This window comes from Aptenodytes forsteri, unplaced genomic scaffold (assembly GCF_000699145.1).
Source record: "Aptenodytes forsteri isolate BGI_AS27 unplaced genomic scaffold, ASM69914v1 Scaffold428, whole genome shotgun sequence".
NCBI lineage: Eukaryota > Metazoa > Chordata > Aves > Sphenisciformes > Spheniscidae > Aptenodytes > Aptenodytes forsteri.
The window spans coordinates 118,280-135,571 of NW_008794177.1; the positions used below are offsets into that span (position 1 = coordinate 118,280).

The window sequence follows — 17,292 nt, forward strand, 5'->3', positions numbered from 1 at the left end:
AATGTGGGGAGGGGGGGATGGTTTTCTATTGCTTTTAAAAAAAAAAAAAAAGATAGAGCTTTTGTTCATGCAATCATAAGGTGCTTTGTATTTTTATAGTCTTTGCTGCTCCTAGCTTACCTCATAAGGAATGGATCAGAGCGTGTTGTTACAAGTGCCAGAGAACACATTTATGATTTGCGATCCCTGGAAAATTACCACTTTGTAGGTGAGCAATAGAAAAATCTTATAAGCAAATTAAAACAGTAGTTGGAGTTGTCAGTCACCTCAACCAGCTTAGATGCTTCCCCAGTCTAATCCAAAACACAGCACTGTACCAGCTACTAGGAAGAAAATTAACTCTATCCCAGCCGGAACCAGGACAGGGAGAAATGCAGGCAGTGGAGATGCAGTTTAATATATGCATCCATCAGAGAGGCAAGGTCAAAAAAAAAAAAAGGTCTTGTGCTGCGAGCAGGAGGCAGAGGTCTGGAGCTGCAGCGTTGAACTCCTCGGAAGAAAAAGGTCAGGCGGTTGCAGACAGTATTTGTCTGGTTCAGCGGTGACGTTACCGGTGGCTGTCTACGTGCCACGGTCCTTCACCGCTGCCCAGAGAGTGACAGCACGATGGCACGCGGAGAAATGCAGCACTGGCGAAGGACGTGGGAAGCGCTGATCGACCTTGCGCTTGGCAGAGGGGGAGAGGGAAGCCTGAGCCGTGCTCGAGGGTTGGGAAATCCCAGGGCACAGCAGGCTGGATAAATCCCAACGACTGAAATCGGTGAATTTAACCATGGCTTAGATGGCTTTCCGACACACAGATCCGTTTTAAAACTAAATCTCTTTTGAAAATACATTTCAAGCTGGTGTTGCTTTTGTACTTTACAGTTATATTCTGAAACAGAGGGCTTTTTCGCATTGTTGGGTGACACTGTAGGCTTGGTTTGAGTAAATATCACTTTGCTGTTGAAATTGGTGTTAGCTTTAGTTATAAGGTTAACTGTGGTTATAACTAGAGGATCGCCGTATGCGTTTGAAGCAGGTGTATCGTTTTAATAGGTGCCTATTCAATTTTAATACTACTTTTTGTTTTTAAAAAGGTGAGATGACATTTGAATGGCTGCGATTTTTGGCAAATTGTGTTTGGGTGGAAATGAAATTCAACTAAAATGTTTTTCTTGCACACTCAACCACATTCTGCACTGCCTAGATGGGAACGCTCATCCAAACGCGTCTTGTAGTTGAGAGAGATATTAAACCAAAGTGAGTATTGCAGCTGGACTGACTTCCTTCCAGGCACCACAACGTCTTTCAAAATTTTAGAGATATGAGGCCTTGTTCTTTCACCTTGTTTCGAGCCAGAGTAATATTGAAAGCAAAAATGGAGCTTTCCTGTGTTTTGGGATGTTTGAGATGCCCAGGAAGGGGTTTCCCTGCGGAAGCTGGGTACTCCAGGCTGGCTCCTGGTCGGTGACTGCCAGCACTGCAGTCCTCTGCCCTTTAGTTGAGAACATTTTTGGGGGGGGGGGGGAATTAAAGAAGAAATGCATCTCGCATGAAAGAAAATAGCCTGGAGTTTTTAATCAGCCCTTTGCCCTTGACCAAGAAACAAACCTCTCTTGTGCTGCAGGCTTCATCCGTGGGCATGTATCTGTTGCTTTAGCGGTGGTGTCAGTCCCCCAGCTCCGAAACGACGCTGGTAACGCTTAGCCCTTGCTCTGCACGTGGCGGTGAGGAGCTGGGGAAGTAACAAGGACAGGGCAGGTCCTGCCGCCGAGCTACCAGAGTCCTCCCGCAGCTTCTGCCGGGTCTGTGCGGGACGTCCCAGGCTGGCGGGCGTTGTGTGCAATGCACGAGAGGTATGGCGTTAAGGTATGTAAATAACGAGACCCATTTCGTTAGCTTCACCGGTGTTTATTCCTCGTCGGGCTGGGCCGGGAGCAGCTACCGCAGGCACGGCTGGCGGAGCGGCTTCGTCCGTGGGGTAGGAAGGGGCCGGGAAGTGCCGGAGCGTGCGGAGCTTGCCGAGCAGGTCTGGCGTTTCTGAGCCTCGGGGCTGGAACGCGGACAGGCTGAGCAGCGAGTTAGTCATCGCGGTCAACCAGGTTGCGGCTGGTCGTACGTAAACCTTTCCCCAGCGAGAAGTCCCAAACAAAGAGCTTCAGCACCCAAGTCTCCTTTCTTCACCTCTCTTAATCCTGTGCCTCTTGTGCTTCTCTGACGAGCAGCGCCTTGGTCGCTCGCTTACAGGGAGAGACGAACAGAAGCAAAGGTGTTCGTGTGCACGTGTGCTCGGCTTGGCGGGTGGCCGTGCGGAGTAAGGAAATGAAAACCCCACAGCCGTGGACGCGGTGAGGTTTTGTCAGCTTTCAGGGGTGCGCAGGTTCTTGAGTCGCTTCCTTCCTCTTATGGACTTTTCTCATTAAACTCGGTGTTATTTATAAGTATTTTTAAACCTCTTGTGTTGGAGAGGCCAGGCCAGAGTCTGCACTCACAAGAGGCTGTGTAAAGTCAGGGTGGGGAACCCTGCACTGCAAATGTTTGTTGCTCAGACAGGGCTGGGGCTTGTGGCCTTGAGCTCAGTCCCCTCTTTGACCACAGGCTCCTTTGCGAGCCTTAGCGGTCTCGACTCCTTTTGCCAGAGATGCCTCGTCCTACTGCGTGCACACAGGCAACCGGGTGATGGTTTTGCACGTTGAGGGAGCACGGGCTGTGCCCATACTGTGGTCCAGCACTTGCTGCTGTAGCACTGATAGAGCCGTTGTCTTAACTTCCATGCTTGTCCTTACCAGCTCGCTGCTATAAAATATCCATCCTCTTGCTTTCGTTACCTTATTCTTTCCTGCTTCTTCCCCCTCTCTCCTGGAACATCATCTTAGCCCTCGTCTGCCAAGCAAGCTCTCTTATTCCTGCCTCTTTCTCCACCGCGGTCTGGCTCCTGCTCGGCTGTCTCAGGAGCTCGTCGTCTTCTGCTCGATGCTGGCACAGGAGGGCAGGAGGTAGAGGTAAAGCACGAGATAAATTAGTGACTGAGTTAGCAGGGAAGGGAACAGAGCAGCAGAGTATTTGCTGGTGTTTGTAGCACAGCTCTCTGAAGTCTTGGAGCCTTTGAGATGTTTTAGATGTGGTTTTGGGTTAGTAGAAGAGATTGATATTGGGCTTTACCCATCTTGAGCTAACAAGTCACCGTACAAGTATATATGTGAGGCTTTTTTTCCATTGAGCTGTAATAGTCCATACCGTTTCACTTGCTGCTTTTGCTCTGGGCATCGGGAACTCTGCAAAATCCAGGACAACGGGGTTTGTGCAGGGTAATCCAGGCACAGTGGACAGCATGGGCGGGGGTTCAGGCACACCTAAGCTGACCAGGACAGAGGCAAGGCTCTCCGAAAGTGGCCCTGCCGTTGCCAGGCTGGAGCAAGTCGTGGAAGCTGTTGGACTGGATGTTTGCAGCACAATTTTAAATTGGGAAGCTCGGGCAGAGGAGACTTGCCCCTGCAGCCGAGGCACGCAGCGCTGTGAGCTGACCACACGCTAAATGTTTGTGAGTCCCAGTCGTCGTGCAGGCAGGCACGCACAGCGAGCAGCTGGGTGGTCAAGCTGGTTTTAAAAAAAAAAATTAAAAAATCTTGTAACAGCATTTGTGGCAGTTGAGTATGCTTTTGTTTAAAAAGAAAAAAATAAAAATCCCACCGCTTGCTTATGCATCTCTCATAGCACCCGATTCCTCTCTTGTTGTTTTTTCTCTCTCTTTTTTTTTGTTTTTTTTTTTTTAATGTGTCAGGAATTTTGCTTTCTAAATTCCCAGCAAGTCGTATTTACTGGGTGTGAGAGCTCTGGGCCTAGAGGGAGAGGCAAGGTACTCTGGGGAACCACGAAAACCCTGAATGCAAGCAACGTTTTTGTTAATAAACTGCCTAGACATGAAAGGGTGATGAAGCTTTTTGTAGAGAAGTGCAGAGGAGAAGAGGAGGGCTTCTTGGATGACCTGGAGAGTAGAGGACCTGCTGTGCCAGCTTGTTTGTCCCAGCAAAACAAAGCTCAAAAGGGAAAAATACTGCTTAAGTGAGGGGAAAAGGGCAGTTCTGCACAAGCTCAGATGGGCATAGACTGGTATGAGTCAGGTTAGCCTGGAAAATGGGGGGGGGGGAAGCTCTGACCCAACAGAGAGAAGTGATCAGAGCAAAGAATCACTTTGCTGATTCTTGCAAATTTATCCTTTTGCAATAAAGGATTGCAAAAATCCTTTATTTTTGCAATAAATAAAGCAAATTTTATCCTGAAGAGGATAAAATATTGTGTAGCGTCTGCAGGAGTGAGAATTGGAATCCGATGCGAGAAGCCCCTTCCAAGCCTCGCTCTATAGCTCGGGAAGGTTCTTCGGAGGATATAAATGTGAGCAGGTATAGCAAAGCTGGTGAAAGTGAACCTGCAGAGATTTAAAGACGATGAGCCCATATGAGCCTCTAGGTTGTAGTGAAGGTTGACTGGCTCTGAGCGGAAGCTGAAGGTACGTGATGGCTGGCCGAGAAGAAGGGGATTTAACCTGTAAGCCGGTCATCGGTTCAGAGGAAGAGCTAAGGAAGAGGAAACGGGCGGCCGCGTCATCCAGCTTTAATTGCAGTCCAGGACTGGGGTTGAGCCTTCCCGGCTGTGCTCGGGGTGTCGCGGGATCGGACGGGTGATGTGGGATCGGTGATTGCCAGCTGTTAGGGGCAGGGTGTTATCTGAAGCAGGGCCACGGGTGAGCGTTTTCCGCCCCGAGCAGCTGGGGGAAGCAGATCTGGGTTTGAAACCTGCGCGTGCGGTTGAATACCGAGTTGATCTGTGTAAACACGTGGTTCTGTGGACCTGGCCGTTCTCTGTTGGCAATCTGGAGACGACCCGCTCTTGGGCTGTAATACTGTTTTATCTTTGCCCGCTTGACCACTCGTGGTGGCTTATGAGGCTGGAAAACTGGATTCAAAAGTTTGCGTTTAAGAGACAGGCTGCTGTCCTGTCTGCAAATGGAAATTGTCCAACTTTCAGCCCTCTGTTACTGCTGGGCTGGCAGAGCTGTGCTACAGTGAATCATCTGGACCGTGCGGCTGGTGGTGGATGGAGCTGACCTTCCCTCCTTCCCCTTTTCTCTCCTTTTAGGTAGGGGACCATAAATTCAGTGCTCACCGGATCGTGCTGGCAGCTTCTATCCCGTACTTCCATGCCATGTTCACCAACGACATGATGGAGTGCAAGCAGGATGAGATTGTCATGCAGGGGATGGATCCCAGGTAACATCCCAAGGCACGCGAGCGAGGATACCCAGAGGGGACCGCGAGCGCTCTGCGGGCCTCGGCGTTGTGCGTGCAAGGCTCGAAAGCCTACCCTCTGTGTGCGTGGCACTAGAAAAGGTTTTTCTGTTAGTCGTGTCCCCTGCTAGGTTAATTGTTAATAAATTCTGCCCTTTCTCCCCCTTGTTTAGTGCACTTGAGGCTCTGATCAACTTTGCCTACAACGGCCACCTGGCAATAGATCAGCAGAATGTCCAGTCTCTGCTGATGGGGGCGAGTTTCCTTCAGCTGCAGAACATCAAAGATGCTTGCTGCACTTTCCTCAGAGAGAGGTAAGGGGGTGTCTTTCGGCTGTGCTTACTGCTCACCAACAGCAGCAAGGTTTTAGTCACCTGCGTCCCCGCTTGGGAATAAGTGGGATGTCTCCGGCCCGTGTGATAAGGAGGTCTGCGTCTCCCGGGACTCGCCATTCTCATTGCCTGTGAAATAACTTATCTGGCTTATAAGATGCTACAGCTGGGGCACGATATAAGGCCTTGGCCAGCCATGGGAATTAATACCTAGAGCAAAACTGAGTGAACGTTTCCCTTTTTAAGAGTTAGCTAGCTGGTTACCCATCACAGCGGTGCGTGACTGCCGCTAACGAACCCACCCTCGCAGTAATTATCCTTCCTGCTGTTGCGTGTGTGAGAGGGGAGGAACAAAGGGACTCGGCCAAGGAGCTGGACGGGAAGCTGTGGCAGAGCCTTAAATTGGTCCCAGGTTTTTCAATTCCCTCGCTGGTGTTCGGCTGCAAGATTGTTCCAGCAGCATCAGCTGGAAACGGAAAAGCTGGGCTGTTCTTTGGAAACGTACCGCACACATCTTCAGATCCTGCCAGGGAGCCTTACGTGTCTAATTCCCCCTCCCTTCCCCAGCTTGATTTCTCTGCAGCTGTTCACTGTATTCCGTGGCGTGATATTAAACATACCTACCAAATACGTGGAACATCTCAGCCAGTTATTTTTCTTTACTTCTAAATAGAGGTATCCTAAAACCATGGGTCGGGGAGAAAAAAATGTTTTTCCTGTGTGTTTAGGATGTCTCAGTTTTCAGTCCCCTGTGCATCCTGCCTTTCTGCAGTTCGTTTAAAATTAAGTTACGTAAGATTACAGAGTATTCATTCTTCTTGCAAAAACATTTTATTTGAGGTACTGGATATGACACCGAGCTGGAAAGAAATGGATTGCATTGATTTTTGAGTCCCTGCTAGCTTTAGGTGGTTGTATCTGTATCTAGATTAAGCGAGGTGACTTGGTTTCTCAGATTTAGCTGCTACAGTTCTCCCAAATCTACCAGGAGCAACTGGGTGTCCTAAATGAAGTCCTGTCACTTTTGATTAATAACAAGAAAATCGGTGGACTCTGACCATCCTCAAGAGCTGGAGCACGCACGCTGAGCTCTCATTCTTAAATGGAATTAAGATCTGGGATACTTTTAGGCCCCCGTGCACAGACAGGTCCGCAGTGCTGTAACCAAGCCCTGTGTGAGCCCTGAGAGCCATCCCCGCGTGAGGGTCCCCTGCCGTCAGCGCTGTGTGTTTGCTCTTAGCGCAGTACAGGGCAGTAAGCGAGGGTGCCTTCCCCAAAGTGGACGCAAGCGACGTCGCATCCTCGCGTGCGTCCGGACACCGCTGTCGACAGCTGAGCCCGGCTTTTGCAGACCGTTAGACACCGAAACCATCAGAGCCCAAGGTATTTTCGACGTACAGGTAGTATTTAGTTTAGTATCTGATGATTAGTGCTGCAAAACAACGCAGCTCTTGGCTCTTGTTGAACTGGGCAGGGCTTCTTGTTTGGACGGGAGTGTCCAGGACACATACCTGTTTCTGTAGAGCACATGACTGCAATGAATGTCGTCTTCTCCAGCTTCTTCATGCCACTGAGCAGCTTTATGCAGTGGCTGTTTGGCTGTGCTGGAGAGAGGCTTAGATCTGCAGCAGTACTTCTCACTGTCTAAGCTCCAGTTGAAAAAGCATCTTTGCTGATAAAGCTTCCTTAATCTCAGGAAATGGCTTTATGAAGCTGTAACAGATGCTGTTCTGTAGTACTTAGAAAAGATGTAAGATGAAAAACAGAGGCCGATGACTGGTACTTGCGCAGTGTGCTTGAATCCAGCTTTGCCCAATACTGGAGTTAAAAAACAAAAAAAAACCCAAAACCAAAAACAAAAGAAGGTGCTAGATGCACAGCCCAGGCCCCCCGAGATGTGGGAGGGAGGGATTGCTGTGCAGAGCCTCACGCTTCCCCTCAACTGACAACCTGCAGCCTTCACGCAGAGCCAGCTGAGTCTGTCCAGTGGCTCTTTGGCAGGTCTCGGGAGAGGTTTTCAAGTTGTGGTTTCCATCCTCTGGCTCTGCTGTGGATTCACCTTCAGATCTCTGTGTAGATGCGTTCATCAGTGGGCTGGAACCTGCCATCGTTGAAGAGGACACAGCTGTGGCTCTCACTGCATCACATATCCTCTGAGGCTTGCATTGCTTCACTGAACCTGTTTGTAATTCTTTCTATCCTTCCATTAAACCGACGTTGCTTTCGCTCTCCTTTTCCCCCTTTCCCAGGCTTCACCCCAAGAACTGTCTGGGAGTGCGGCAGTTCGCAGAGACGATGATGTGCGCGGTGCTCTACGACGCTGCCAACAGCTTCATTCACCAGCACTTCGTGGAGGTATCCATGTCCGAAGAGTTCCTGGCACTGCCTTTTGAAGATGTCCTGGAGCTCGTTTCTAGGGATGAGCTGAACGTGAAGTCTGAAGAGCAGGTGCGTACCTGGTGTAGGTCTCAGCAGAGGTAGTTTTTCCTTTGGAGGGTTTTTGGTTGCTTGGGAGTGGAAAGGGATACGACCCTATTCCTGGTCTGAATGAAGCCGAGATGTCCTGGCACAGTGGGGACACTAAGAGGTGCTAGACAGAGCTATGATGACTCCCTGAGCCCCGCTTCTTCTCTGTGCTGCCGATGTTACCTTGCTTTGAGAAATGCCTGGTAGAGTTTCTCAGACCACAGATTTTGCAAAACGTTGTTTTGAGGTGTTTCGATTCATCCGTGACAGAGACCTGGTGGGTCCTGAGGACCTTCAGCTGTGCCCCTTACTGTCGATAAGTTGCTGGTCCTGGGGAAGAGAGGCTGAGGGTGTGGGCAGTAGCAGGGAGCCCTTCCTCACAGAGCTCACGTTCAAGTCCAGAGGAGTGCTTTTGAGGTGTAAAGAATTTGCTGCGGCATTTTTATAACGAACGTTCCACTGAATTTGCCCTCAAGAGGCTCCTCTAGACTGTCTTGTTCCTAGAAAAAAACAGAAAGCAGGGCTGAGCAACTCTAGGACATTTCAACAGCCTTGAGAATCCATCGGTGCTGGGCTGACAGTCTGCAGGAGAAACAGAACTTGTCCTCGAGCCAGGAAATCTGTCCTGCTCTTTCTGAGGAGGTTACTAAGGAGGTGACAAACGAAAAGCAGACCTACAGCTGTCTCCATGTAGGGTAAGGGAGTGCTTCGTTAATCAGGCTGTCTGAAATGGCCCTGAAATGGGAAAGGAGGGGAACCTGCTTCACATTCCAGCCACGTTGCTGTATCATACCGCAAGTTTGTCTCTTGCTGGTTTTTTTTCCACGTGGATCCTTTGTGGAGCAGGTAGAAGTCCAACGAGTCTGTCCCCGGTGATGTTTCCTCGTGCCCTGACAGCTCCCAGCCCCCTCTTCAGAAATGGCAGTATTTTAGTGCGGCATAGCCTATCTGCCGGTCATAAAGCGCCTTGTGGAGTGGAAGTTGTTTGTTTGTTTGTTTGTTTGTTTTTAAGCTCACCATGGTGCTGTTGAAGAAGTACTTTTTGCACTGAAAGCCTCAAGAGGCAATGTGAGAGACTCCAGATCTCCACCGTAAAATAAGGACTTAATAATTTTGGTCTGGTCAGTGGTACTGCTGGCCTTTTCTCTACAGCCACAGGAGGGCGGCTGGTCTGCGAGGTGGTGGCCATGACCACAGCGACCAGTTCTCCTGCAGCTCCTGGGAGACTGCTGCGGGTTTGTGATCTCCCTGAGCTGAACGTGTGAGCAGAGACGAGGCTGCAGTGTGTGACGTTGGCTTTGGAGTGCGACCCCTGGTCAGTGCGACTGCTGGGGACGCTGTGCTCAGTGGGAGCTCTGCCTTGGGTGACAGTGATGGGACTTGAATGCAGCCATCTGGATGTGAGCGCAAGAGTGTAGGACAACCCAGCTCAGGCTTTAACTGTGAGAGTCCTGTGAACCAAGGAGTATGTCTCTCCAATTAAACTCGTCACCAGGCTCCCGTTGTAATCTGGAGTCATCCAAAACAGGGCAGGTGAACTGTGCTTTGAAGAGGTCTGCCTCTCCGGTGTCCGCAAAGGGAGCCTAGAGAGGCCAGCTCAGCTCTAGACGTCTATTGTGTAGTTATCCAAAGTTAACAGATGGATCCCTCTCATCAAAACTGTCTTCTGGTTTTCATAGAGCACCACCGTTCTCTCTTCTTCTCCCCCGGTTTGCTGATTTTTGACACTACATAAACAAGGTTTTGCATTCTGTCCCACCTCCTCCAACAAAACTCTCTTCCCGGCTCCCTCATCTCCCTGCAAATGTTCGTACTAAACATACCGTCCCACGGGACAATAGATCAGTATTATTGCAGACTAACTCGGAGGCGGAGAAAGCAATGCCAAAGCTAAGCCACCCGAGCATCACGCGGCAGGAGAGCCCTCTGGTGCAATGCAGAGCATCGCTGTTCCGCCCTGAAACTGTGTCATCTGAGATCAGGGGAAGATCGTTGTCAATATGTGGTTTCTTTTCCATCGGACAACAGGCAGCAGTAGGAACTTGCAAAAAAAAAAAACCCCAAAAACAACCACCCCAAAACTCCAGCTTCCTGTGCCTCTCTTCCGTAGGTGTTTGAAGCTGCGTTAGCCTGGATACGGTACGACCGAGACCAGAGAGAGTCGTTCCTGCCTGAGCTCCTGTCCAAAATCCGCCTACCCCTTTGTCGACCTCAGTTTCTCACTGACCGTGTGCAACAAGATGACCTGGTCCGTTGCTGCCACAAATGCAGGTGAGGCTTGGACGTGGGGTCAGAAAACCACCCAGGGGATGGTGGCCCTCAGTGGGGTGGAGGTAGCAGGAATGTGGTTTAGCAGTCTTGGAGACTGAAATTCTCTCTTTCTGTGGACAGAGCACCTCACGCAGCAAAAGAAACAAAGCACCCTCCCCAATTTTAACCTGGCAGCAGGGCCACGTTGTCTTCTAGAAGCATTGGCCATGGCGGGGGGGGGGAAGTCAGTTGCTTGAATCCTGATCTGACTTAAGACAGTCAGATTTCATCATATCAGCCAAGCTCTTTAACTTTTTGGCTTTGATTTCAGGGATCTAGTTGATGAGGCAAAAGATTATCACCTCATGCCAGAGCGCCGGCCACACCTCCCAGCGTTCAAGACCCGTCCTCGGTGCTGTACATCAATTGCAGGATTGATTTATGCTGTTGGAGGACTTAACTCAGCAGGTACCTTGCATATCCACTCCCTGCAGTGGAGAGAGCAGCGTAGTTTGCTGGGTAGGACGGTGGGATCTTGAACTTCCCTCACGTGAAGCGTTGAGCAGTTTCTCCTCCTCTGTGCGGCACTTTGACCCTTCCACTGAAATGCTCAAGGTGGCTGTGCCCATAGTTTAACATCTTCCAGCTAGAAACTCTGTCTAGGTCAGGTTTATTTGGGACAGCTATTCTTGCGTATCTTAAAGAATCAGCATTTTGAGGATGGTGTCCTTGCCTGTGGCAACAAGCAGAACTCGGAGGTATCGGGCTGATGTTGGCGGGGTTGTGGGATCACACATGCAGACACGGTGTGCTTGCATGAGCCTAGCCATAGCGTAAAAAAGGGGACAGAAAGCGTTCGTGAAACTATCTGCCGGAGCCTCAACCGACCTGGTTAACCTGGGGTGTGGGGGCTGAATGGCAGGTGCGTGCCGGGCGCTGCCCGGTGGGATTCGTGCCCCAGTCACACCACGACACGGCTGATTTATCCTATAGGGAAGCTGCGTTCCCAGGAAGGGGCGACGCCAACGGACGTGACATTGCAGGTCTCTGCTGCCCCTTTGAGGTCATAGGAGGCCCCGCTTCCACAGCCTGGGACTTGTCAAGTCTTACGGTACAGGGCAAGCTTGGAAACTCTCCACAATCTCTCTGCGTTGTGGAGTGCAGCTTACGTGAATTTTTCAGAGCAGGCTCTCTTTGCGGGGCTGAGTAGGGATGTGGCTGGGAAATGCCTCTGACTTGACTTTGACGTGGAAGCAGGGAGGCTGGAATAGGACGTGTGAGAGCCCAGACTAGGATGTGTGAGATCCTAGCCTTTTTCCCAGAGAAGAGCAGGCAAGGTCCCTGTGTCGGCCCCATCTTTGGGGTCAGAGCGGCGACCGCTTATCCCTCACGTGCCTCTGCTTCAGGCAAGCTTGCTAGAACGGTCAGGTCTCCCTCTTTTAATTTGAGTAGCAAATTTTTATGCAGGTGACTCGCTGAATGTGGTGGAAGTCTTTGATCCCATTGCCAACCGCTGGGAGAAGTGCCAGCCGATGACGACAGCCCGGAGCCGAGTTGGGGTAGCGGTGGTGAACGGACTGCTCTATGCCATTGGCGGCTACGACGGTCAGCTAAGGCTGAGCACTGTGGAGGTTTACAACCCAGAGATGGATTCCTGGTCCAAAGTGGAAAGTATGAACAGCAAGCGAAGGTATTTGCAGCTCGCTCAGTGGGAAGGGGACCTTTGGAGCAAGAGGGGAGGGGAAAAAAATGAGGTTGTAGGAAGGCTGGAGGTGTTGGGTGGTGGTGGACGGCAGACGAGAATTTCACGTGTGGGGAAGCAGCGAAAGAAAAAGGAGGAGTGGAGCAGTATGGAAGCAGGTGGGATTTGCTTGGCCACATTTGGGGCGGGCAGGTCATGCTGAGTCTGGGCACTGCTTGCTGGTAAGAGGGGACAACTGTCAGCAGCTCAACAAAGTTATACCTGTGCATCACAGCATTAATTTTACAAGGAAAGCCGTTAAGGCCTCAGTAAGTAAAAAGCAGCTGAGCAGCGTGGGCTGTAAGCTAGAGAGATCTCTCCGTTTTGGTGGCACCAAGGAGTGACATCAAAGTAAAAGAGAGTGAGGTTCTGCTGGTGAGGTCTGTGAGGGTTTGAACTGGAGTCCCAGAGGAGGTGGTCAGAGCCCCATTTCTTCATATTGTGATACTAGACGGTAGGTAAAGCACTGGGGGGCACCGCGTAGGGAACTCCTGTGCTGCCAGGAGTCAAATAAACCCATTTTACCATCTCTGTCCGGTGCTGGCATCTTCTTTCCCTACCAGAAAGCGTAAGAGAATCATAGCTGGGAAGGAGGGGAGTATTTTTATCGTGCAGGGAGAGGAGTTCACAGCTAAACAGAAGGTGTTTGTGTTTGACGAGCAGAGCTGCGCAGTTCACGACCGGCCTGGAGGTCGCTTTGTGGTTGGGTTTGGGAGCTTACCCTGTGTTATTTTTGAAAACCCACCTATTAAGTTGTGTGGTCGTCCTGCCCTCCCCACCACAAGACGGTAGCTGCTTCCACGTTTAAACATCTTCCTGGCATCCAGGGTTGCGGCTGCGGTTTTCTTTGCCCTCATGCCTGGTCGCTGAGAGTTGTTAAACTGTTCGCTTTTCTGCAAGCTTTGCAGCGCTTCTTTGCCACGGTGGTTTGTCTGGTTTGGGTTTTTTTGTCGTCCAAGACGTTGATCGCTTGGGAAGAGCACGCTGCAAGCAGCCGAGTACATGAAATCCTGGGCACAAGGTTCCGATTTGTAGTGGAAAAGCTCATTTTTTTTCCATAGCAGTGAGGTTCCTGGGAGCTTTTCCCACCGTGAGAGGCAGTTGCTCTTCCACGATTGGGTCGTTCTGCCTTGAAGCCAAGCAGAACAGGCGTTGGATGCTCTTGTGTGGAGGAAACCGTCAGTTATTGTACAAACTGCTCGGCTCCGGCTGTAGCGCTGGGGTTTTATAGAATCATAGAATCATTGAGGTTGGAAAAGACCTCTAAGATCATCGAGTCCAACCGTCGACCCAACACCACCACCCACTAAACCATGTCCCTCAGCGCCTCATCTACACGTCTTTTAAATACCTCCAGGGATGGGGACTCCACCACTTCCCTGGGCAGCCTGTTCCAATGTTTCACCACTCTTTCAGGAAAGACATTTTTCCTCACGTCCAATCTAAACCTCCCCTGGCACAACTGGAGGCCGTTTCCTCTCGTCCTGTCGCTTGTTCCTTGGGAGAAGAGACCGACCCCCACCTCGCTACAACCTCCTTTCAGGTGGTTGTAGAGAGCGATGAGGTCTCCCCTCAGCCTCCTCTTCTCCAGGCTAAACAACCCCAGTTCCCTCAGCCGCTCCTCATCAGACTTGTTCTCCAGACCCCTCACCAGCCTCGTTGCCCTTCTCTGGACACGCTCCAGCACCTCGACGTCCTTCTTGTAGTGAGGGGCCCAAAACTGAAGGATTATCACTGAGGATTGTGTGGCTGAGCTTTTATGAGAAGCTTTGACTACGTTTTCAAGGTGGGATTCTGGTCTCTTGTCCGAAGCGTCCCATTCGATAGCCTTTGTCAGCCAAATAGGTGCTTTACAAGGTGTAGTGACAGGGTCAGGCACCTTGGTTTAACGAGCTCTACGTTTGACAGCGACTAGTGCATCTCCTGAGACTGCAGTGATGTCCCTCGCCAGAGTTCTCTCCGACCGGCAGCAGTGGGGAGGCCCTTCATGGGAAGCCGGAATTGCTGGGATTTTGACCCATGATCTGGGTCAAAATTTCTCCCTGTGTTTTGGTGTAGTTCCTTTGATGAGGAAAACAGGGTGCGCTCACACCGCGAGCGTCTTTCGTGACCTGTGAGACCCAGCGCTCGGATGGGATTGAGCGCTTGGGCGGCCTGGAGGTGAAGCAAGGGGAAGAGGAGGAGGTGTGGTGTGGTGGAGGAGGTGATGGCAGGCAGCAGGCGAGGCAGGCTGTGCAGATTTAGCTGCGTTACGGACGGTGTGGCAGCACCTCCGGCCATCTCACGGGGTCCTGCTGTTCCTTGCAGCGCCATGGGAACAGTGGTGCTGGATGGCCAGATCTACGTATGTGGTGGATACGATGGAAACTCATCCCTCAATTCCGTGGAGTCCTATTCTCCAGAAACAAACAAGTAAGAGCTCTTCGTGCCCTACAGCTTATCCGTCTGTTTGCTGCTAGGGTAGTGCCGTGCCGTGGCACCGCTGGGCGTCTGGGCTGTAAAAGAAACGTGTTGAATGTTGTGGAAAAGCCTTTATATCCTGACAGCGGAGCAGCATCCCTCCTCGCAAGAGTTTACCTGGATGCAAGCGAACAAAACCACGGTTTAAATAAAATCGGTGGTGAAAGGAGATTTACCGGAACCCTCGCTAACCTGTCCCCTCTCCCGGCAAGGTGGACGGTGGTGACCCCCATGAGCTCCAACCGCAGCGCCGCCGGAGTCACCGTCTTCGAGGGCCGGATCTACGTATCGGGAGGGCACGACGGCCTACAGATCTTCAACAGCGTAAGTCTGCGGGGCGCGGGTTCCTGCCAGCCTTGTGGAGAAATTAAATCTGCTGCTGGTAGCCGAAAGGTCAGGCTGGGGCTGGGAAGGCTCCGTGCCCTTTCGCCGTGCACCCAAAGTGCCGTAAGTGTTTGCCCCACCAAATCTCTGTCATTTCCAGGGCTGCCCTTCTTGCTCAGGATGAAATGAGCTAGCCAGGTACCCACTGGGAACTGGGCTGGAAGTGCTGCTCTTATTCCCCCAGCGCCAAAAGGATCGAGTTAGTGCATTTTGTTGTCTCCCTACTTGCTTCACTTTTTAAGTCACCGTATCATTGCGTCCCTTTGAGCTCTGAAGCATCCCAGATGTCGGGCTCTTACCTCTGCTTTCTGTGCCTGTTTGATGGCTTCAGTTTCAGAAACGGATTATCTTTGAAACAAGCTTCACAGCAGGGGGAGTTGGTGGTACGAGGCCGCTCGCCCTCTTCCACCCGCTCTGCCTTTCAGTTCTCCGCCCGTTCTCTAAAGAAAAACCCGATGCGGAACAGAAAAGACTCGTTCGTCCGCTCGGGAGAGAGAACGCAGGGAGCTGTATCCGAGTTGGGTCTGTCACTAATGCACTGCTCTCAGAAATTTGTGGTGAAGGGTCTGTTGGGAGTAGCAATAACCACTCCTGCCTCGCTCGGCAGATCAGGGGCAGGCTGTTGTCTGCAGCCTGAAGTACCCCAGAGCCAAGAACTGCAAATCTCCTTGTCTGAGCACGTTCCTGAGCGTGACAAGTTTGGAGCAGTGCGGGAGTCCCTGCGGAAGGGGTCCATCTAATGGTCTCTCTAGAAACGCAAGGGATACAAAATGGTGGTTGGCTGGGGTTTTTTTCCCCCCCTGAGGTGCCAGATAGCTCTTCTACAAATATACAGGGAGGAGATGTCGGCCTTTTCCGAAAGTGGAAGAGTTTACTGTGCGGAGGAAGGGAAGAAAGCCTACCCTTTGCCAGGGGGTGCAGGACGTAGCCCTGAACCGCCTCGGGCGCGGTGGTTGTCCGACGTGAGAAACTGGAAAGCTTGAAGTGTTACGGCTGAAATCTGCTGCCGGGAGAGAGCGGGGAGACTCGCTTAGGGCCGGGGAAGACTTAGGGGGACGTTAAGGACAGCGTGGACACGCACCTCTCGGGTCTGACAGGGCTTTGGCTGGCTGTGCCCTGGGGCAGCAGCGTGATCTTGTGTGCGTGAGGAAAACTGGCACCTTGAAATCGAGACACAATCCTGTGGCAGTTGAACTTTTAATTGAAGGGTGCTCAATCCTTTTGGTGCTGAGGCTCAGATACCTGTTTAAAACACCACGCAGAAGCTGGTGAAAGGGGAGGGAGGTAGAGGGAGCATCTTCAAAGCTGCATTTGCTGTGGTCTCTGTAGCGTATCGGGTGGGGAGAGTGGTCTCTCCCCATTCACCCGCTCCAGCTCGCCAGTGAGTTACGGGGCTGAGGTCAGAGGGAGCGGGGTGAAACGCGATGGCTGCTGAGATCCAGGATGTCAGAAAAGCTTTAACCACGGTACGAAATATGATTGCGTGAGATCAAGAAACAAAACCCGGGTTCCCCAGCCGGCTTGCCGTTGCGCGTTGAAACGGTCTGTGTGATCTGTGCCGCGCGGTAGGTCCCGAGCGAGGGTCCCCTGACGCTGTCTGCTCTCTGTGACTGCAGGTGGAGTACTACAACCATCACACGGCCACCTGGCACCCGGTCGCCAGCATGCTCAACAAGCGCTGCCGCCACGGAGCAGCCTCGCTAGGCAGCAAGATGTTCGTCTGCGGAGGCTACGACGGCTCGGGCTTCCTCAGCATCGCCGAAGTCTACAGCTCCATGGCGGATCAGTGGTACCTGATCGTCCCTATGAACAGCCGGAGGAGCCGCGTCTCCCTCGTTGCAAACTGTGGCCGTCTGTACGCGGTGGGGGGTTACGACGGACAGTCCAACCTCAGCTCGGTAGAAATGTACGACCCGGAGACAAACCGCTGGACGTTCATGGCCCCGATGGTGTGCCACGAGGGAGGGGTCGGCGTGGGCTGCATACCCCTCCTGACCATCTGAGCAGAAAGCGTTTTGGGGTGGGGAGGGGGGGGTGTCTTTTCAACGACAATCTGGGGAGAGGTTCGAAGAGCGTTTCATGATGTGGTATCCACAGAGGTGCGCTTCCAGGTGCTCAAGTGTCATACACACACACACACACACACACACACACACAACTTGACAAAACAATCCCCACCCTTGGCTTTTTGGGCTGAGGCTCCCGAAAGATCAAAGGTGTTGAAATAGGGTGGGTCTATGCGCTGGTGCGAGCGAGGACCTGCCTGCCTCCCTCCGCCGCCCGTTAGCCTGTGCTCGGAGCTGTGGCTAAGCGAGTCCTTCCTCTCGCCGTCGGTTTTCCAAACGGCCCTGCGGTCTGCTTTCGGCGGCACCTTCGGGAAGTGCCGTTGTGG

The 17,292-nt window shown here is 51.8% G+C and overlaps 1 protein-coding gene across 1 annotated transcript; it reads left to right on the plus strand.

The window, feature by feature from the left end:
- The first annotated feature begins 1,840 nt into the window (after positions 1-1,840).
- On the plus strand, positions 1,841-16,903 carry KLHL18 (kelch like family member 18). The gene is made up of 11 exons (XM_009284617.1): positions 1,841-1,963; positions 2,581-2,658; positions 5,119-5,249; positions 5,441-5,581; positions 7,849-8,047; positions 10,176-10,336; positions 10,647-10,783; positions 11,783-12,005; positions 14,364-14,468; positions 14,729-14,840; positions 16,517-16,903. The coding sequence occupies exons 1-11, from the start codon at positions 1,841-1,843 to the stop codon at positions 16,901-16,903; spliced, it is 1,797 nt and encodes a 598-aa protein (XP_009282892.1).
- Positions 16,904-17,292: the final 389 nt, after the last annotated feature.